The sequence below is a fragment of the Macaca mulatta genome, chromosome 14 (assembly GCF_049350105.2).
Source record: "Macaca mulatta isolate MMU2019108-1 chromosome 14, T2T-MMU8v2.0, whole genome shotgun sequence".
NCBI classification, from domain to species: Eukaryota; Metazoa; Chordata; class Mammalia; order Primates; family Cercopithecidae; genus Macaca; species Macaca mulatta.
The window spans coordinates 75,316,874-75,339,022 of NC_133419.1; the positions used below are offsets into that span (position 1 = coordinate 75,316,874).

General features: G+C 42.5%; 1 protein-coding gene across 28 annotated transcripts in view; it reads right to left on the bottom strand.

Moving 5' to 3' along the window:
* Positions 1 to 22,149, bottom strand: part of XRRA1 (X-ray radiation resistance associated 1) — a 103,984-nt gene that overhangs the window by 73,552 nt on the left and 8,283 nt on the right. For 9 of the 28 annotated variants that reach the window (XM_077963813.1, XM_077963811.1, XM_077963801.1 and 6 more), the window contains 5 exons: positions 16,136 to 16,320; positions 13,045 to 13,116; positions 9,380 to 9,452; positions 6,411 to 6,508; positions 538 to 671 (listed from right to left, as the gene is read on the bottom strand). Coding sequence is in view for 9 of the 28 variants with exons in the window: in XM_077963797.1 (XP_077819923.1) it covers positions 538 to 671; positions 6,411 to 6,508; positions 9,380 to 9,452; positions 13,045 to 13,116; positions 16,136 to 16,320; positions 20,317 to 20,410 (656 nt within the window). In the remaining 19 variants the exon portion in view is untranslated. Of the gene's footprint in view, positions 1 to 537; positions 672 to 6,399; positions 6,509 to 9,379; positions 9,453 to 13,044; positions 13,117 to 16,135; positions 16,321 to 20,316; positions 20,415 to 22,149 lie in introns of all 28 variants that reach the window. The other 19 variants (XM_077963797.1, XM_077963803.1, XM_077963799.1 and 16 more) reach the window with 11 other exon arrangements.

The window sequence follows — 22,149 nt, forward strand, 5'->3', positions numbered from 1 at the left end:
TAAATGTCTGTACTTATTTCCTCATCTAAAAAATGTGGATAATAATAGGAGACCTACCTCACAGAGCTGTTATGAAGATTTAATGAGTTAACATATATAATGCTGAGTACAGTGTCTGGCTCATTGTAAGTACGACATACGTGTTTTTATTACTATCAAGAGAGGAAGGACCAGCCAGAAGGAATGGTCTCAGCAAAGGTGCAGAGTGGGAATGTACAAAGCTTATCTAGAGACCAGGGAACAGACTTATTGAGCTGACACAGAAGGCTCGTGAAGGAGAATTGTCTGGCAAGACAATTTACAGATGACCAGTCAGAGGCAGGGAAAGTGGCTTGCCAAACATCTTGATCTCTCCTAACAGCACACAGGAAATTGGGGGCACGTGTCTGCGGCCTTTCTGGGAGCTTCAGTAGGTGACATTATCCCTGCTTTGAGCACTTACAGCCTGTCTTTATGGCACTTCCAAGCTGCTATGGGTTATTTCCTTGGATACTTATACACAAAAACACAGAATGGACTCCGGGAGATAGAACTTACTGCTCTGCGACGGCCAAATTGGGCGGCAGGGAGGTGAGGCCATTGCCTGTGAGGAGCAGGACACGGAGATGTGGCAGAATCCCCAAATCACAGATGGCCTCCGCAGTCAGGCTGTTGAAGGAAAGGTCCAAGAACTGCCATGCAAAGATGAAAGATGGGGAAGATAAGCACTCTGTGTGACAATGATGCTCATATATATGATGTGGGAACTACTTTCTAGAGTGCCCCATTGCCCACAGGAAAAAACCCTCCTGCACCTTTAACATTAAAGGTCTACTAGAGTCAGTACCCAACCGGTTTTCTAGCCTTACTTGCCACTACAAATCTTTGTTTATCCTGTAGTGCTGGGCAAACAGACTCCTCCCCGCTCTTTGCCTCATCCACCTATAGATCTTTGCTTGTACTGTTTGCTTAAATGGGAATGCCCCTCTTCCATGTATCCTAATCCAAGCCCCCAAAAGATAGCTCAAAAGTTGCCTCCTTGTAAAACCTTCTCAATTCCCCAGACAGATGGAATCTCTACCTCCCCTAACTTTGACTGCTTTATCTAAACTGCTCTCAGGGTACTCGGGGTACTTATCCAAGTCTGCCAGGTATCTGGCATATGGATATGCCTAGCATAGTGCTTGGCACACAGTGGTGGACTAGATCATAAACTGGTACTTGGAGGACTGTGGGGTCAAGTGCCATGCCACTGTAACACTATCCTTGTAAGTTAGCATAAGACCTGGAGCAAAGTAGTTGCACATAAAAAATTAGCTGAAATAAACTGGCTTCAGTGGCTCACGCCTGTAATCCCAGCACTTTGGGAGGCAGAGGTGGGCATATCATGAGGTCAGGAGATTAAGACCATCCTGGATAACATGGTGAAATCCCGACTCTACTAAAAATACAAAAAATTAGCTGGGTGTGGTGGCACGTGCCTGTAGTGCCAGCTACTCGGGAGGCTGAGGCAGGAGAATTGCTTGAACCTGGGAGGCAGAGGTTGCAGTCAGCTGAGATCATGCCATGTACTCCAGCCTGGGTGACAAAGCAAGACTCTGTCTCAAAAAAAAAAAAAGAAAGAAAGAAGAAAAAAGAAATAAAAAGAAATAAACTGGCTTATGAGGACAATAAACCCAAATTTTCACCCTATTGTCAACCACCTTCTAACTGGCCTTCTGGATTCATTAGATAGTTGACTGGGGTCAAGGGGCCAAGGAGTCAATCAGAAAACTGTGTTTCTCTGCAGAGACAAAGAAAATCGGGATAAATGACATCTGTCCAATATTTGTTCTCCTTCTCCTAAGCCTCTGTAGACTCTATATATACAAGTTGGCTCCCTTTCATGTACCCCTATTTCTTATGTGCTTCCGTGTGCCCACCTCCTCAACATACATTGAAGTCTATTGAATGGGGTTGGTTTCAGCGCCTAATTCAATTGGTACAGGAGTAAGTCTTTGGTCAGCCACATCAGTATTACATAGTCAGACATATACACACTACAGGTTACCATCAGAGAAGGACTGGGTTTGGTCCGACTCTGCTGTAATAATTAATTGATAGTTCTGCAGACCTGGGTGTAAGTCCTGACTAACCATGTGATATTAGGCAAATTACTTAATCTGGGTTTCCTTATCTGTAAAGTAGAAATAAGTGGTTCCTATGTAAATAAAGCCTTTATCCTGGAGTCTAGTATACAGTAAATGCTTAATGTTGGCTGTCATCATCATCATCATCATCCTTTCATTCCTCAACCCTATGCATAAGGCTTACTTTGCACCCATCCCTGCCCTTTAGGAGCTCCCAGCCTACTCAACTAAATACATGTATATGTTCATTACGTAGCAATGCTACTGGGATAGATGTCTGAAGACAGACGAATCAGGGCACAAAGGAAGGAAATGGTCAGGTCTACCAGGGGATCAGGACAGGCTTCACAGGGTAGGTAACATCTGAGCTGTCCTCAGAGACCAACAGGTATTCACCAAATTGTTGAGGGCAAAGATACATTCAGGGCAGCAAGTGGCATGTATGGAAGACAGGAGGCAGGAGGCAACCTTGCTTGTTCTGAGAACCATGAATAGTTTGGTTATGACTGAAGTCCATGGTATAAGAAATGGCTTGACAAGACTAGCCAAGTATTACAGAAGCACCGAGTTCATGCCACCATGAGCAAATTCCAAGGTTTGAGGGTTCAGACAATGAGGTGATCCCACTTGGCTGGAGCAGAGAAGCCTACAGGAGGAAGACCTGGAAAGGTGCCCAAGATAAGCACAGGGAAAAGTGGGGAACATTCTCTCCCTCATACTCATGTGTGAACAGTCAGCCTACGGATTCTATCTGCCTCCTTAATATCTCTCATACTTGTTCCCGCCAATCTATTTTTTATACAGAAGCCAGAATGGTTTTTCTAAAATGCAGTTCTGACCCTACCACTTAGCTTAAAACCCTTCAATGAATCCCTACTCTCCATAAGGTTTAAACTCCTCAGCAAGTTTCCAAGGTTCTCCCCAGTCTCTTTTCTGCTACCCCTCCAGGTTCACATATCACTACACTCTACTGTGTCTCAGTCTCTATTCCAACCATACTGAGCTGTTTCATTAGCGTTCTAGCTCAGAAGCTGGCCTGGCCTACTGCTATTTTGTATAACCCATGAGCTAAGAATAATTTTTGCTTTTTTCTTTTTGAGACAGGATCTTATTCTGTCACCCCTGGTGTGAACATGGCTAGAGGGCAGTGGTATGAACATGGCTCACTGAAGCCTCAAGCTGCTAGGCTCAAGTGATCCTCCTGCCTCAGCTTCCTGTGGGTCCACAGGCATGCACAACCATGCTATTTTTTTTTTAATTTTTGTAGAGACATGGTCTCATTTTGTTCCCAGGCTGGTCTTGAACCCCTGGGCTCAAGCGATCCTCCTGCCCTGGCCTCCCAAAGTGCTGGGATTACAGGTGTGAGCCACCCTGCCCAGCCAATTTTTACATTTTTAAATGGTTGAAAAAATCAAATAAAGAATAAGAGTGTGTTTCATGTGTAAGTTATGTGAAGTTCAGATGTCAGCATCATGAAGTTTTAGGCTGGGCATGGTGGCTCATGCCTGTAATCCCAGCTCTTTGGGAGGCTGAAGTGGAAAGATCACTTGAGGCCAGGAGTTTGAGACTAGCCTGGTCAACAAGGTGAAACCCGTCTCTACCAAAAATACAAAAATTAGCTGGGTGTGGTGGTTCCCCCCTTTAGTTCTAGCTACTCAGGAGGCTGAGGCATGAGAATCGCTTGAACCCAGGAGGCAGAGGTTGCAGTAAGCCAAGATTGTGCCACTTACTCCAGCCTGGGTGACAGAGTGAGACTGTCTCAAAAAATTAATTAATTAATTAAAATAAATAAAGTTTTATTGGAACACAGCCATCCTCATTTCTCATTTGTGTACATATTATCTATGGCTGTTTTCCATTATACAACAGCAGAGCTGACTAGTTATGATTAGTTATGACCATATATTATTGTCTAAATATATATGGTCATATATATTTGATATAGCCTAAAATATTCACTGTCTGGCCTGCTGTACAGAAAAAGTTTGCTGACCTCATTCTAGCTGCTTTGACTATTTAATGTAGGATCCAAATTTGCTTTCTATAGAATTAAGTGCAATTCAAAGAAATGAATAGCCTTAGAATCACAGGCCACAGAATTTCAGAGCTGACCCAGAATTTACAGAGGGGAAATGTTAGTCCCAGAGAGGGTACAATGTTTGGCCAGGTAGGCATGGCAAAGTACTGGCAAAACCAAGACAAAAGAAGGTCTTCTGACTACCAGGGCAGGGCTCCAGCTGAACCTTCTTCAGATCTGTAATCTGAGAATCAAACCATGGCAAGTTAAGTTTTTCTAAATTGACTCCTGAAGAATTATTCTACTCTGGGCTTTTCCTCCTGGGGCAGCCTTTTTGGCAAACAAGAACAGAAGACTCCTAACCTGGCTACTACATCTGCTGAGTCACATCAAGTTTTATTACACATCAAAATATTCATTACTGTGAGCTGCAAATTCAGGATATTTGACAGGTTTATCCTTCTTCTTAGGGAGCCCTTGCAAATCACAGACAGATGAAAACAGATGGCTGGGCAAGAGATTTCCTGTTTTCAATTATATTCTGCATCTTAACTTTGGTCTGCTCTCTTATGTAAACACCCTTTTGTAAGGGTAGGTCTGTGGATAAATCATCTTCATCAGATGCAATCACACTATAAAGTAAGGCCTCCAAAAAAGTCACTCATGATCAATCACTAGATCCAAGCTAGTCAGTTGTGGGGTCAGAGCCTATAGTCATGCCTCCTCCCTTCAACCCACTGGCACTTGAAACAGGTTTGAAATGGTAGGGGAAGAAGACAAGATGCATGGTACAATGCACAACACAGGAGCTCAATTACTACTCTTTGAAAAAGTAGAAGAACAAATAAATGGAAATTCTTAAGAAGCTCCCAGGCTAAAAGGGACATGGCTCCCTGTATCTCTAGACCATCTGAAACCTGTTTCCTTCTGTCTATTCCAAAATATACTATTAAATATTCATTAACACAGAAAAAAAATGCACCGGTTGTTGTAAACTTTCTATTTTATTCGACTTTCAAGAGCTTTGCTTCCTGGACAAGTGTGAGGACTACTTTTGTCCCAAATCATAGTAAATTACTGTTATCTTCAATATGACTTGAGACCATGGAGAGAAGGTTCCACTACAGTCAGCAGAATATGCTTTAAAAATGCAAAGACATATAATCCAATTTAGGAAGATGGCTATTCCAAGAGCTTAAAACCTTTTAAAGCTTTGGCATATGAAGGCCATCAACTCTGAAAAACTCACTCTTGTAGAAGGTTCCCCTCACTGACAACAACAGGTTAAGTGAGGCTTTTGTGAAGAATGGCTGACCCTTGATGTTTGCTGATGAAATTTGGGGTCGACCTCAAGGTTCATGATGTGCAGACATTTTGCTGAGATTTGACTCTGAAACACTTCTACTCCAGCATGTGGACAAGAGTCTATTACTCAGTGAGTGAGCATGGCCAGATGCCCAGCCCCACACGTGGCTCCAACTCTGTTGTCCTTTACTGTCCACATATGCAGTGACTCTCAGGTAGTGACAAAGCTTTGTTCCTTTGTAAAAAGTGACCCACAAGTCTTCATGAAAGCTGAAGAAGTAATCAACTTGAACTATGAGGACATGTGCAGAAAATGCATGGCTATGGGAAAATTTAGGAGAAAACCAAGAATGCAAACAAAATTTTCTGTATTTTCTAATTTGGGGTTTGAAGAATAGCTGTGAATGTACAAATGTTCAAGACTCTGCTGCTGATGCCATTGAATCCCTATTCATACTCATCTCCGAGGTTATGGACTAAGCCTATAGCCTGCTCTATCCCAGCCACTGAGACTGATTCAGCTCACTTAGACCACAATGAGACTCTGGAATGAGTCTATAATATCTCCAGTTGAGCCGATCCAATCTGCTGCACCTAGCTCTTAAGCTCCATGGCTCCTCAACCCCCACTAGATCCAGATCTCCCCTCAAAACTCTCCCTCCTATAATATTCTGTTTTAAAACTTTTCCGCACAGACTCCCTTGGACATGACCTTTGGCATTTATTTTCCAGGACCATGCACCATGGTTAAGTCTTTGGTATCAACTGTTTGCTGCCACTTCTACCGTCACCACCACCTCCATCACTATCACTGCCCTTACAACCCCCACCCCCACCCTCCCTGAGGCCAGCAATGAAGCAAGGGCCTGGCTGTACAGGCCCAGCAAGCCCCTTCCCAACAGTTATAATCAGTAAAGCTCTATACTCATTCCTTACAGGGGAACTTGGTGGGCACCAAAAACTTCCTACCTCCAACTTACTTCCAATAACTTAAAGTCTCCATATTTCACGTAGATAGTTTTGATGCCATTAAATGCGAGATCCAGTTCCTTTAGGGCTGGAAACGTGTGAAATGCCTCTACATGGGGAGGAGAAAGACAGTCTGCAGTTTGTAAAGGACTTAAGAGAAAGATATTAATAATTACCATTTACTGTGTTCCTACTGGGTTAGGCCAGGCACTGTATAAGGTACTCTTCATACATGGCCTCTAAATCTCCAACAACGCAGAAAAATAGGGATTACTACTTCCATTCTATGGCTGACTAAGCCTCAGCCAAACTAAGTGATTTGCCAGAATGAAATTGCTGGTAAGTGAAAGAGCCAAGGATTGAATCTAAGTCTGCTCAACAGCAAAGCACATTTAAAAAATTATCTTTATTAATCCTGATTACAAAAATTAAAACATAACTAAGAAAAACAGTCAAACACCATAGAAAAATAAAAAGTTCTGTTTAATCCCAACATCCAGAGACAAGTATTAAAAGTTGCATATATAGCACTCAACTTTTTCTCATGTATATATCAAAATACACACACATACCTCTTTTAACAAAAATAGAGTCATTCTGTACACATTGTACTGACTTGCTTTTTCCCTTAACAATATAACTTAAAGATTATTTCATGTCAAAACATATAGATATGCCTACTGTCTCTTGATGTTCTACTGTATAGATATATGCTAGTTTACTAATCCATTTCCCTATTGATAGCCTTTAGGCTATATGAATAAAAGGTAACGAACTATATGAATAAAAGTTTCTCTCTCTGAATGAGAACTGAACTTTTTCTAGCCCTGTTCCTCTGGTAACCTGAAACCAATGGTATAGTAACTGCATTTCCAGGCAGTATCACTTGTGGTAAAAATCACCCTAGGTTGGTAAATTACATCTGGGCTAGGAGAAACTGTAAATGAATGATAGACGCCTGAAAGGGGCACCATAATTTTGGGCTTCCCTATGTGTAGTGATTCCTATAATTGGACATATCCTTTGCAGAAACTCTAGGAGCTATGCCTATAAGTGTTTCAATGTATATTGGCTCCTGTGGCGAATGAGATTTCTAAGCCAGGGTGGCTTTTGCATCCACCCAATGACAGTTTCACTGTCTTGTACCTGAGCTGACACTGGGGGTCGGGAGGAGGGGCACAAAGAATGCCTCATGGATGGCTTTGGGAACTCCACTGAAGAGAAACTCCTGATGCTGGCAGTACTGGCATTCTGTGTGGAATTACTTAGAGCCTTCTAAGTGAACCTGATGTTAAATATAGCCCATGGTAGTCTTGTAAGTCAGAATGTTCAGTAGAACCTAATAAAGGCTGCTTTGTGAGTATTTCTGGATGTTTCCAATGAGCAGCCTTGTACGAGTGTGTTTCTATAGAATAATTTCCTGGAAGTAAAGCTACTAGATTAAAGGCAATGACTATTTTAAATTTTAAGAAACATTACCAAATCACCTCCAAGATGTTACATCAATGACTATACTTCCACAGTTCAATGCAAGAATATCCATTTCCCTACCAATGCTGGCTGTCATCAGCCCTTTTCACTTCTGCCAATATTTGACAGGCAGAAAACAGTATCTTGATCCATTGTAATTATTAGTGAGGTTGAACATCTTTTCATATACCTATTGGCCTTTGTATTTCAAGCCCAAGCTCCTGACAGAACACCCTGTCTCCTAAAGGGCAGGACCTCATCATATGCTTCTTTGAAAACAATCTTCAAACTCAATGCAACAAAACTGAACTTATCCTATTTCCCTCTGACCTGCCTTTTCTCTAGTGTGCTGTGCCCTGTCTCAGTGAAATGCCCCCTTGATTCCTCCCTGTCCTTACATCCCTATCAGTCTATCAGTTACCAAGTCCTGTGGTTTCTACTCCTTCTAAACCAATCTTAATCTCTCTCTCTCTCTCTCTCTCTCTCTCTCTCTCTCTCTCTTTCTCTTTCTCAATCCTCTGCATGCTTCTTGTCATAATCCTGGCTCAGGCCTCGTCTCCACTCCCCTAAAAACCTGAAATAATCTCCCAGGTTTCCTGGCCTCCATCTTCTTCTTATCTTATAATCCACTCTCCTCACAACTGCCACTGAGCTTCTCTATTTAAAACCCTTCCAAGGCTCTCTTTCGCCTGTAGCACTAAGTCCAATTCACTCCTGGTCCTTGATAATCCAGTCACTGCCAATCTCCCTAGTTTCATTTGTCCCTCACATGCTTCCCTGGCAAACATACAAAACCTCTTCAGTCTTCCTGATCAGGTGCTGCCATTCCACATCTGCTCCAGCAGCCAGAAATGCCTTCTTACCTTCTAGTTCCTGAATCACTCCTATTCATTTTTTTGGTCTCAGCTTAGGTGCTCCTCTTCTCAGAAGTTCCTCCTGACACTCTGGCCTGGCTTGAAGTCCCACATATATGCTTGCATAATATTTCCTGATTCTCTCTTTCACTGCTCTCCCCTCATTCTGCTCTAACTATCTGTATCTGAGTCCATCTCTCTCACCAAACCACGAGCTCACCAGAGCAGGACTGGATGCACTCATTTCTAAAAGCCAAATATTCACATAGTCCTAATACCCAGCAGGGGTCGCTGTGGATTTGCTGAATAACAGAAGGCTTTATGCTCCCACAGGAGCACTTTACAGGCTTAGAAACATTTTTATACACCCATCTCATATGAGCCTGCGAGGTATCCTGCAATGGGAGGAAAAAAAGAAGGGAATTACCCCCATTGACAGATAGAAAAGTAGTAGATCACAGAAAAATGTTCTAAGTAGGTAGCGCCAGAGCAGGACTGGAATCGAGGTCTTTATGCTCTCCAGGACCCAGCCTATTGTACCCCAAAAAAGAGATGTGCGGCCAATCATGGATGGATAGATAGACAAATCCTCAGACATGTGAATGGCTGTGCTGGCTAAGAGGAGGAAGAGAGCTTTCAAGAAAGAAAAAGCTTACCTAGAGGCAGCAGGTTTTCTGAGGCATTGATATAAATCACAGAATGAAAATGCTTGAAGTCATTTTCCTTAGCCTGTAGGAAAGCATTTCAGGAAAAAAAAAAAAAAAAAAAAGTCGACAAGATTAGTTCCCTGCCTAAAAGCCTCGCTGAAGCTTCAGGGCCACTGTCAGAAGGAACAAAGACCTAAAGGAATAAGGGACATCCTTAGCACAAGAGCAGCCACTTGAGTGCTGTAAGCGTTTTCCTGCTTTTTTTCCACTATGAAACATTTCAAATGTACAGAAAAGTATACTGAATGACACTCTGAAGACCCATATCACCACTATCCAGATGTATGTATTTAATACAGCTGAATATTTTTCTGTCTTTGCTTTAAATTTCCTTAAAGAAAATATTATATAGGGTGAACCACCACCATTACCACCCCGTCCATGTATCCCCTCACTAATCCCATAACAGCTATCCTGAATTGCAGACTATCATTCCCATAGTTGGTAGTTTTTGTTTGTTTGCTTGTTTGTTTGTTTTTGAGACAGGGTCTCACTTCCATTGCCCAGACTGGAGTGCAGTGACACAATCTGGGCTCACTCCAGCCTTGACTTCCCCAGCTTGGGTGATCCTTCCACCTCAGCCTCTTGAGCTGCTAGGACTGCAGGCACACGCCACCAAGACTGGCTATTCTTTTTTGTATTTTTAGCTGAGATGGGGTTTTGCCATGATTTCCAGGCTGGTCTCAAACTCCTAGGCTCAAGTGATCCACCCGCCTCAGCCAAAAAAAAGAGAAACCCAGTAGAAAAATAGACAATAGATAAATATGTTAGTATACAGAAGAGGAACTTGAAAGGCCAGCAAATACAGGAAAAGATATTCAGCCTCATAAGTAATCAGGAAAATGCAGTGCCTTTTTACAATAATCACTTTTCCCAAAGTGCTAGGATTACAGATGTGAGCCACTGCACCCAGCTCCCATACGTTTTTTATACTTATATTACACATGTGTGTGTGTATCTATCAACTATATATAATGCTAGATACAGATAGTAAAACTTTACATTAAATGCAATAATATTGTAGGTATCATTCTGCAACCTGCCTTTTCACTCAACACTGTTTTTGAGATTTACCTGTGTCGATACATGCAGCTTTTGAAATTTACATATGTTGACAGATGTGGTTCTAGTTCGGTCTTTTTTTTTTTTCTTTTCTTTTCTTTTGAGACAAAGTCTCGCTCTGTCACTCAGGCTGGAGTGCAATGGTGCAATCTTGGCTCACTGCAACCTCACCTCCTGGGTTCAAGCAATTCTCCGGCCTCAGCCTCCCAAGTAGGTGGGATTACAGGTGTCTGCCACCATGCCTGGCTAATTTTTGTATTTTTAGTAGGGACAAGGTTTCACCATGTTGGCCAGGCTGGTCTCAAACTCCTGACCTCAAGTGATCCTCCTACCTCAGCCTCCCAAATTGCTAGGATTACAGGCATGAGCCACCACGCCTGGCCCCAGTTCAACCATTTTAATTCCTGTACAATATTCCATTGTTTGAATATATTGCAAGTTTATTCATTCCCATTTAGTCTGTTCCCAAATTTTATTACAAACAATGATGTAATTAATATTCTAATACACACCTCCTCATCATAAGAGTTTCTTTAATGATATACTCCTATCAAGCTGTGGGGAATACACAGCTTTATGAGATGGTACCACATTGTTCTCAAAAGTAGTTAAAACAATTTATAGTCCTACCTGCAGTGTATGAGAAGTTCTATTTCTTTAAATCCTTGCAACTGGCATTATAAAACTTTAATTTTTTCCAGTCTGATTATTATAAAAAGGCACTGCATTTTCCTGATTACTTATGAGGCTGAATATCTTTTCCTGTATTTGCTGGCCTTTCAAGTTCCTCTTCTGTATACTAACATATTTATCTATTGTCTATTTTTCTACTGGGTTTCTCTTTTTTCCTATTGTTTTGTAGGAGCTCTTGACATATTCTGGATCCTAATACCTTTTGGTTATATTACTTGCTAATATCTTATCCTAGCCTCAGCTTATCTTTTACCTTTGTTTATGGAAACTTTTGTTAGATAGATATTTTTAATTAAATTTCACAGACATTTTCCTTTATGGTTTAACCACAAAGCTAGCAAGCATCCACTCATCCCGTGGGTCTCAGCTAAGCTACCACCCTCTCCAGGGTGTGTTTCCTGTGTAAGGCTGAGTCAGGGGCCTGTCCTCTGAGGTCATATTCAGCACTCTCGTGTTTCTCTCATTGGCTGCATTAGCTAGTCCCGTCTAACTCCATATCCATCTAAGCCCAGCCTCCTCCCTACCTACTGGACTATATGCTCCAGAGGGTAGGCAGTGTCTGAGCCACCTCTATACCCTCCAGCAAATAGCACAGAGACACACCAGGCCTCACTAATGTTTGGTAAGCAGGTGAGTGAATAAGTAAAAGAAGAACAGATGGTATCCAATGAGGGGACTGAGCTTTGGCCAGCCATGTTGTAGCCCTCACAAGCTGAATTGACAGAGACCTCTGAAATCTTCTTCTACGACTTTGTCTCACTGTTATATGTGAACTATATATTATAATCTTCAGGACCATGTGCTGGCCTAGAATGGACGGCCTCTTAGCCACAAGATGAATATATTTCTATGGCTAACCTGTCCCGAAGTAACTCAATTCTGAAAACATGAGTACTAAATGAAGTGAAGCAGAACCCTGTTAAAGGAGCAGTCTGCTCTACCACAAACTTGGCCATTCTGTGGGTTAGAGCCTCTACTCTATGGTTTATACAAGTAATCTCTCTTGGTATGCCACGAAAGCCTACATGCCAAAGATGTATGTTATAATATCCCGTATACACACTGGCTAATGGTGGGTAACAAATATGGCTCCAAGCTGCCTATAAGCCAACACAAAGAAAGAAACATGATTCATTGCATGAGTCACAGCACCTGTAAGTTAGGAATGAACCAGCTTCTTGGGAAAACCATTACAATCCCTGGCATTGAAACTTAAGAAATGTCTTTTGTAGGCTCTTGTGATGGGAACTCAGTGTCACACAATGAATTATGTACCCACAAAATTACATGGCAAATTCGAAACCAGTTTCATAAGGCAATTTTCTTTTTTTTTTGAGACAGAGTCTCGCTCTGTCACCCAGGCTAGAGTGCACCGGCACGATCTTGGCTCACTGCAACCTCCGCCTCCGGGATTCAAGCAATTCTCTGCCCCAGCCTCCCGAGTAGCTGAGATTACAGGCACCCGCCACCATGCCCAGCTAATTTTTTGTATTTTTAGTAGAGATGGGGTTTCACCATCTTGGCCAGGCTGGTCTTGAGCTCCTGACCTCATGATCCACCTGCCTCGGCCTCCCAAAGTGCTGGGATTACAGATGTGAGCCACCGTGCCTGGCCCATAAGGCAACTTTCTTTAATTCATGTCAAATGGGACAAGGACAATATAAAATTTGTAGCAAAAGTTTGTGTCTGAATATTGTTTCTACCCAATAAATCCTTGTCTGACCCTCCTCTCCCTCCTTCTATGTGACCAGATTTCCAGTCCCTATGGACTCTGGAGGTGCAAGAGACAAACCACAACAGACAGGTGCACCATCTCAAGTCTGGCTCACCCCAATCACATCTTTGCTGGCAGACCTCACCTTGGAGAACTTCAGGCCACTGACATTAAGAGTGCACAGATCTGATGGCTTCCTCACACAGTGGTGCTTTAGCTGGAACATAATACAAAGAGTTGGCTCTTAAGGCCCCTACAAAGTTTAATCTATTATCGTTCAGCCTTCTCTTTTTGGGCAATCTTTTGTACTTGTCATAATTTGTTTGCTTGTTCATTCATTCATTCATTATTCATCCATTCATTCACCAAATATTTACCAAACACTAAATTGGGCCATATGCTTTGCTGAATACATTAACAAACTTCCTTCTAATCCTAACTAAGCCCTTTGACATAAGTAAGATTATCTCCCCTTTTTAATGAGAAAAACAAGGTTAAAAGAGGTAATGTGCCTTGCCAAAAAATGGTACCACAGTTAGCAAGTGACAGATCTTACTAATCCAAATCTGTAATCGCTAAACGCTACGCACTTTTGACTACCATATGTCACCTGACATAATTTAAAAGTTAGAGGTAAATTTTAGCTTTGGAGCTTCCATTTATATTTAATCAAACCTCATTCTTTTTTTGCTAATTATTTATTTATGGTACCCACTATGTTTAGGCCCTAAAAGGCATTGGGAAGACAATGAAGAAAAAGCAGAGACATTCCACAACCTCATAGAGCTTACAGTGTCATGGGAAGCCAAGTAGCAAGTATGTATTTATAAATATGATAAATATTTTAAAGGAGAAATTCAAGATGCTATAAGAGATATAACAGGAGGTCCTAACCTCAGTCTGAATGAGGAAATATTTACTTGAGGAAGTAATATTTCAGAGACCTAAGAGCTAAATAGGTCTCATGAAAGTGGGTAGTAGGGATTATGAAGTCTACCAAGGCAGGAAAAAGCAAGGTGCTTCTGAGAGGATGAAAAACAAGATAAGGTTAGTGAGATGGCCATTAGATCATGAGTCCACGCTGGCTCTACAAAGGAGCGTGGATTTTATCCTACAACAAATGGAAAGCAGATTTTTAGTAGGGGGCTGATAGTAATTTTATAAAAATTGTAACGTCAGCTACACATAGACATATCAGACAGATTACATCACGTAGATGAGAAGACAGGAGAGGAAGGGGAAAGACCAATGTACCAGATTGGTTAATTACTTTCCTAATAACCACTACTCCTTCCTTGTTAAAGAACACCGGTGTTATTCACATTTCTCCAAATGGAATGTTCTTAAGCCACAGCTCCAGGCAGTAAGTCTTGATCTGTATAAACCAATCATGGAGGTCTCATTCCCCTAACTCATAACTGTTTGGGCATGTGACATAGGTCTAGATAATGAGATACTGGTTGCTTGGTGTTGGGGAGGGGCACCGGCTTTGGAAAGCATTTTCTTACTTCTGAAAAGACATTAGACAGTAACAATCCCTTCTGAAAAGACATTAGACAGTAGCAATCCCTTCTCTACTTCAGGATGTTATCTTCTGTATGTGATGACCAGAATTGCTGCAGCCATCTCAGGATCATGAAGGCAATCAGTCCAAGAGGACAAGGTAACATGTAAAATGGCACAGTAGAAAGACAGAAGGAACCCAAGCCTTGCAAGACATCATTAATCCAGTAAACTAATCTACCCTAAACAATGCCTCTGGCTTTTTAGGTGAAATAAAAGCATCCTAATTGGCTCACAACAGATAGAAAACGTTTGAATTAGTCCAAAAAGAGATGATGGTGGCCCAGATGAGGGTCATGACAGTCGAGACGAGAAAACAGATTTGAAAACTATTTTGTAAAAGTGCCAGGACTTGGTAAAAGTTGGGGTGGGGACAGTGTGGGAGAGGCAAATGTCAAGGAAAACCTCAGGTACTGGCTTGGCGATGGGGTAGATAGTAGTGCCAACAGAGACAGTAAAGTAGATACTAGAAAAGAGATCTGTTTTGGGATTTGGAGTAGGAGCATTGGTGCTGTAATTCAACTGTCAATGAAACATTCAAGTGGAACCATCCAATAGGCAGAGTGGATACCCCATAACTCTGAGAAACATCCCTATTGCTCCTGCCTCCCACAGTGGCAAAAGTCATATTTATTGAATGTGGGAATGTATAAGTATTTGGAAACAATGGAAGAAAAAAAGGCCACTATGGGAAGTGTTTCTGCCCCTTCTCAGTATTATTATTTCAGTTCTCCTCATTCCCAATGAGAAGTGGACATAATAATGAAACTGATTCCACAGGACTGCAAAAAGCTTATACTACCCACTTGAAGTGAGATGAAACCAACAAAGGTCTCTTTCAACATCTGATCTATGCAAACACCCATCTCTTGGGAACCACAGCAGAATCTGGAAACAAAGCAGGCAGCCAGGGAGTTCTTAGGGAGCTATAAGAACTGGACGGCACATTAATATTGATTTACAAAATACATCCTTCTTAGCAAAGCCACTGAGGCATTTCTCAGAGCAGACGTGAAACTACCTGGCTGGTTTCCAACACAGCCACCCCAGTCCTCTTTGTAAAGCCTGCCCCGGGCACTAAGTAGTATCTGGTGAGCTCCCCTAGCTTTCAGCCAGACACTAAAGTCAAAGGACAAAGGCTGTGGGAGAGCAGGATCTCCCCAGTCCCACTCGATCCTGTAGAGATCGCCCCAATGAGCAGAGCAGGAATCTCTCAACCCTACTAGGTGCTGGAATGCAATTTTCAATTGACTGTTTCCCCTGACCTGCTCCTTTGCCTCTCCAACTTAGTAAGAGTTTTTACCTCATATAATGTAAAAGTACAGGCTTTGGAGTCAGTAGACCAGAGTTCTAATCCTGGATCAGCCATTTACTAGCTGTGGAACCTCAGCCAAGGCAAATTACCTCTTGGAGCCTCAGTTTTCCCAACTGCCCAATGGCAACAACACAAAAGGGATGCCAATACCTATCTTACTAGGTAGCTGTCAAGAAAGCTTCACATGTCAAGAAACTTTTGGGTCCCTTCATTATCCTGGCTGTATTCAATTTGCCAATATCACTCTAATAGTTTGGAGTAGACTGGGGGTAGCTGTGCCAGAGCAGGGTAAATCCTTCCCTACTTCCTCCGCACCCTAGCTAATGTGCCGGCCACTCCAGGATGCATTTACTCTCACCAGAAAAGCCTGGTCCAGGATACGTCCAGGAAGGTCCACCTGATTTTCCCGCCGAGACCCTTTCTTCCCCCTGAACTCAAAAGAAGTCACCTTCAGGCTTTCCCGACGTTCAGCTTGTGCTCCAACCAAACCCCTGGGCTTCTTCTTGAGGTTACCTTTCTGAACCACTAACCAGTGTCCTTGGCCTGTTGGGAAAATTAGAACAGTGAAAAGGGGAAAACTCCAAAGTTACAACGAGTGCAATTATAGACTTTGTTTATAATACTAAAACCCAAACTAGCTCCTGATTACCTAACATGCACCAGACACAGGACTGCAGCTGGGGGTAGGGGAGATATCTACTTAGGTATGTCATTTAATTGACCTCCAAACCCAGTGAAAAACATGTTACTGTCATTATTTTATAGATGAAAAGGCTGAGACAAAAGGAGGTGGAATGACTTGCCCAATTCCTTCCTTCACATTTTTATCTCCAAATTCTATTATTCCTTCAAAAACTAAGATCAAGTATTTCCTGCTCTGTGAAGTCTTCCCTTTTGCCCCTCAGTAGAGCTGATTGCTCTTTCTCATGCATGCCAGTTACTCTTCTACTGGTCATCTCTTGAGTAATGCCTAATGTGTGACCTCAATTCAAGGGTTCCATCTTCTCAAACCTCTATCAGTGTACAGAAAAGATGCTGTTAGAAACTCACAATAAGAAAATGTAGGACAGTTTGTGTTTAAAAAAAAAAAAAAACCTAATAATAAATGTCTACTGTAGAAAGAATTTTAAATTGTGCATAAGCAAAAAGAATATGAGGTTCACTAGTAAGCCCACCAAACAAAAATCATAACATATTTTGGAATCTGTTCTTTCTTGCACCAGCAGTTTATTTATGGCATGGTATTCATTGCAATCTGTAATTCTTTTATTTGTTCACTTATTCATTGTTTCCCTCTCTAGAGCGGAAGCTCTGGAATAGCAGGGACTTTATCTGACTCAATCATCTCAGTATTCCCAAGGCCTGCACAGAGCTTACCACATTGTGACTGTTGCTGAACAAATGACTGAATGAACTCTGTCCTATAGCCCCTGCCCACACAGTCATCCATTCCTATCTTTTCTGAGCATCTACTTTATGCTGGGAACTGGGAGTATGAGAATGAATAAAAAGGAAGCCCTAACTCAAAGGAGTCATAATAATATAATACATAACATCTTATATACAATAGTATAATAATAATATAAGGGGTGCTGTGGGAACAAGCTTTGTGCCTCTAACCACTGGTTATCTTCTGGGAAAGCCCACTATCCCTGCCTCAGGGACTTGCCCCGGCTCATACAGCACTGCTGCCCATCCTGCTTCTTGGATGCAGTTCCTGTCCTGTATCTCATATGAGCCATTTCCCATTTCCATTATGGGACTGATACTCCAGGTACCCCATTTCCCAGGGCTGCCCTCATCTGGGGCATGGACTTTGCTTCTACTTTATCCTATCTTCATGTGCCTGACTGCTAGGGACCTCAGCCTGAGTTGGTGCCAAAATCCCTAACAAGGCCAGAAAGGAAGGCTCAGAGCATGTCAGGAGATCAACAGGAGAAAAAAGAAACTATGTAAATATCCTGTTTCTCATCATACTTTTACCCACTTATTCTAGTATCCATGATGGTTAATTTTATGCGTCAACTTTGCTAAGCTATAATATGCAGTTATTCAATCAAACACTAATCTAGGTGTTGCTGTGATGGTATTTTGTAGATGTAATTAGTATTTACAATAAGCTGATGTTAAGTTAAAGAGACTATCCTTGATAATGTGGGTGCCCTCACCCAATGAATTGAAAGACATTAAGAGCAAAACAGGTTTCCTAGAGGAAGAAGAAATTTTGCTTTAACACTACAATTTCAGCTCCTCCCCAGGGGTTTCCAGCTTGCCAGCCTGCCCTACAAATTTCAGACTTGCATCCCCCACAATCACATAAAGTCAATTCCTTAAAAAAAAAAAATATGGGCCGGGCGCGGTGGCTCAAGCCTGTAATCCCAGCACTTTGGGAGGCCGAGACGGGCGGATCACGAGGTCAGGAGATCGAGACCATCCTGGCTAACACGGTGAAACCCCGTCTCTACTAAAAAATACAAAAAACTAGCCGGGCGAGGTGGCGGGCGCCTGTAGTCCCAGCTACTCAGGAGGCTGAGGCAGGAGAATGGTCTAAACCCGGGAGGCGGAGCTTGCAGTGAGCTGAGATCCGGCCACTGCACCCCAGCCTGGGCGACAGAGCAAGACTCTGTCTCAAAAAAAAAAAAAAAAAAATATGTCTACCCACCTACCTATCTCCTACTAGTCCTGTTTATCTCCTACCAGTTCTGTTTCTCTGAAGAACTCTAATGCAACATCCTATAATGGTTCTTACCTACAAAAATTATTACTGTAGTGTTTGAATAGTGACTTTCTATTTCCCTCATTCCTTCTACATTTTCTAGTTGGAATTCTACTATAAGAAAGAGCTGGCTGGGAGTGGTGGCTCATGCCTGTAATCCTAGCACTTTGGGAGGCCGAGGCAGGTGGATCACTTGCGGTCAGGAGTTCGAGACCAGCCTGGCCATCATGGTGAAACCCCATCTCTATAGAAAATACAAAAATTAGCTGGGCATGGTGGCAAGTGCCTGTAATTCCAACTACTCAGGAGGCTGGGGCAGGAGAATCACTTGAACCTGGGAGGCGAAGGTTGCAGTGAGCCAAGACTGCACCGCTGCACTCTAGCCTGGACAACAGAGAGAGACTCCATCTCAAAAAAAAGAAAAGAAAGAGCTATTTTGTTTCCCCCACATATTTACATATTCAAGTATTCATTTATATTAGTAGACTCATGAATATTTGTTGTTCCATGGTCTACAACCTAATTCTGCCATTATTTATTTCATTGCTCAAACTGTCCTACCTTTGGTGATTGGGAGCACCTTCAAGTCGGCTGTGTCCTTTCAACATGCCCCATTATTTTTCTGAGCACTTCTTTACTTCTGGCACCACAAGATACTCCAACTCAACTTGTATTTTTTCTGCCCTAGTCCTGCAAACAGCTATTTCTCCAAGAAGCCCATGCTGTTTTCATTGGAGAATGGTATTTAGAAACCAAGATGTAGATACTACATATGCTTTTTGCTGCTGAGGTGTCATTGCTGTCAGTGGACTGGGAAATACACATATGTACACTAAGACATATAGATATATACAACTATATTTATTTCTGTAGCTATCCATCTTTGTGTGTCTGTGTGTGTGTGAGAGACAGAGAGAGAGAGCAAGAGAAAGAGAGAGAGACAAAGAGATAAACTATGAGTTCACACTGATAGCTCCATTTGAAGGTGTCTGATAGGTAGGTGGCCAGGGAAAGTCTCTGTGTGAAAAACAAAATCACTGTAGAGAAGCAGGAAGGACAGGCAGGAAGAGAAGGTTCTTCCAATATTCCATCTACAGAGTCACCAACAAGTTACAACATCTGGAGTAAACAAGGTGTACTTCTCCTTTGCCCTACCCTTTCAAAGCAACTAATCCAATCCAGAGAACCCATACTTAGTGTTCCACCTATAGGGTTCTTATTACGGCAATTCCCTGCTCCGGGGAATTTTTTGACTAGATAAATACTTGAAAATCTACCTAGCAGAGTCAAATTTAAGCCATTTTATTTAGGAGTTTGGCAGACTATAATCACTCACCAAATAAGAAATACAGACAGGAAGACAGCTCACGAGAGGATGGGTGCTGAGGACTAGGGTAGTCAGACATGGCTTATTGGAAGAAGTAGAAGGAAAGCTGGGATTTGTGTGATGGGAAGAGTTTGGCTAACAAGAATGAGGGCTGGAACATTCAGGGCAAATAAAAAAGCTATGTGAAAAGCGAGCACCATAGAATAGAGCATAAAGGAGGAAATGGGTTGTCGCAGAGGGTAAGAGCAGGTTAAACTCAGAATGACACAGAATGCCAGTTAAAGGAGTTAGCAATGAGAAGTCACTGAACAGAAGGGGCACTGTGGTTAAATGTGCACTTTAGAAGTCCCACGGAGGCTACTAGGACTGGAGGGGGAAGGACTGGGTAGAGCAGGGAACAGTAGTGAAGGGGTTGGAGAAGAACAAGTAGGTGTGAGATGGTCTAAAGCAGGAGCTAGGTATGAGGAAAAGGTATCAACTTGAGAAGTCACCTGACCTTCCTCTGGCACGCGAAGCAGGTTTCTGGCTGGAAAGCAGTTGTTCAGGTAAGGCTTCCCATCATCCAGCTTGTAGATTCCTGAGGAGGCCATCTCCCTGAACGCCAGGCAAGGAAAGCAAGGAAGCAGAAGAGTGAAAAGACACAGCGGAGCACTCTTACTCCAGTGCAGCTCGTGAGCCCACCAGGACCACCACACCCTGCACACACCCTGCCTCTGACACCTGGAGGCCCCACTGCCCTTGCTTCAGAAATGGGCTGGCTGTTTATATGAAGAGGGAAACAAGACCCTGTGTTTTTCAGTTCAAATAAATCCTAACCCAATGGAACCCTAGAAAGAACATGATCCTCGGGCTTAGACAGACTTGGTTTGAATCCTGGCTCTGTCTTTCCTTGCTCTGTGACTGGGCAAGTTACTCTACTCCTCCGAACTTCAGTTTCCTCACCTGCAAAATGGGGGTTATAATACCTACCTTAAAAGACAAATAAGTGAGAAAGACAGTGCCTGATACATATTAAGTCTTTGCTAGATGTTTTCTTTGTTTTAACAGAGTTCGGAGAAGAAGGGGCTCACATTTTAGAGACAATAGTGTACAAATAATGAGACTTGAACTGGATAAATAGTATTTGAGGGATGAATTGAGTTTTCTGATAGATAGAAGGATAAACATTCCAAACAGTAAGGGCCACAGGAGGGCATAGTTGTTCACAGTAAAGAAACAATGTGACCCAAGAAGGAGAGGGATGTATGTTTGGTAGTCTTGAACAATAAAGTTGGATAGGAAGGATGGTGCCTGCTCCTGAAGGGCTTGGGGTACCAGGCTAGGAGCTCAGGCTTCATCTTGTAGGTGACTGGGAGCCATGGATAATTTCTGAGCTGGACAGAACCATAATCCAAGCCGTGCTTTAGAAAGAGAGATCTGACAAAAATAGTAGTAGGTGAAAGCAGCACCCAGTGGCAACTGGGATTGCAGTTAGGGGAGTATTGCAGCAATCCAGGGATAAGCTGATGAGAGTTCATGTTAATAAACTAAAGAATTAAAAAAAGAAGGATGGACAGAAAAAAAGAAATGAGAAAGGGAGGAACAGAAAAGAAAAAGAGGAGCAAGACCAATTAGAAGTATGAGCATTTCATGTGTGGACACAGCCTAGGCAACACAGTGAGACCCTGTCTCTACAAAAAATTTAAAAAATTAGCCAGCATGGTGGTACATGCCTGTGGTCCCAGCTACTCAGAAGGCTGAAGTGGGAGGATCGCTTAAGCCCAGGAGTCCAGGCTGCAGTGAGCCGTGATCATGCCTGGGTGACAGTGAGACTCCATATTAAAAAAAAAAAAAAAAATGTGAGGACAAAGGAGGACAAGGCCCTGGAGGATCCACAAAAGAAAATAATTTTAGAGAAGTAGGAGAACTGGGAGGTGGAGAGTGGGAGCTGCCAGGTAAGCCAAGGTAAGAGAAAACTCTATGAAAGAGGTAGGGAAGTCAGGGCAAGGTGAGGACCGAAAATAGGCCATGAGAAAGTAGGAGGTCAGTTTCGGAAGAAGGGTGGAGTTAAAGCCCGACTTTACGTATGAAAGAGTGAATGGAAGGCGAGGGAATACAAAAAGTGAATATAAGCAAGTTTTTCAAGAAGCTTGATTGTGAAAAGGAGGAGAAAAGCAAGACAGCAGTGAGATGGAAGGTAAAATTGAGAGATGGGTGAATATCAGGGCCAGTGCTGGGGGAAGGTGCCTAAGGAACACCTAGGGGAACATGTGCTCTCTCTCAGAGTTGTGCAAATGCAGTGTCAGCACTTGGCCTCCACCCTAGTCCTAGCCCTGGCGGACAGAGTCAC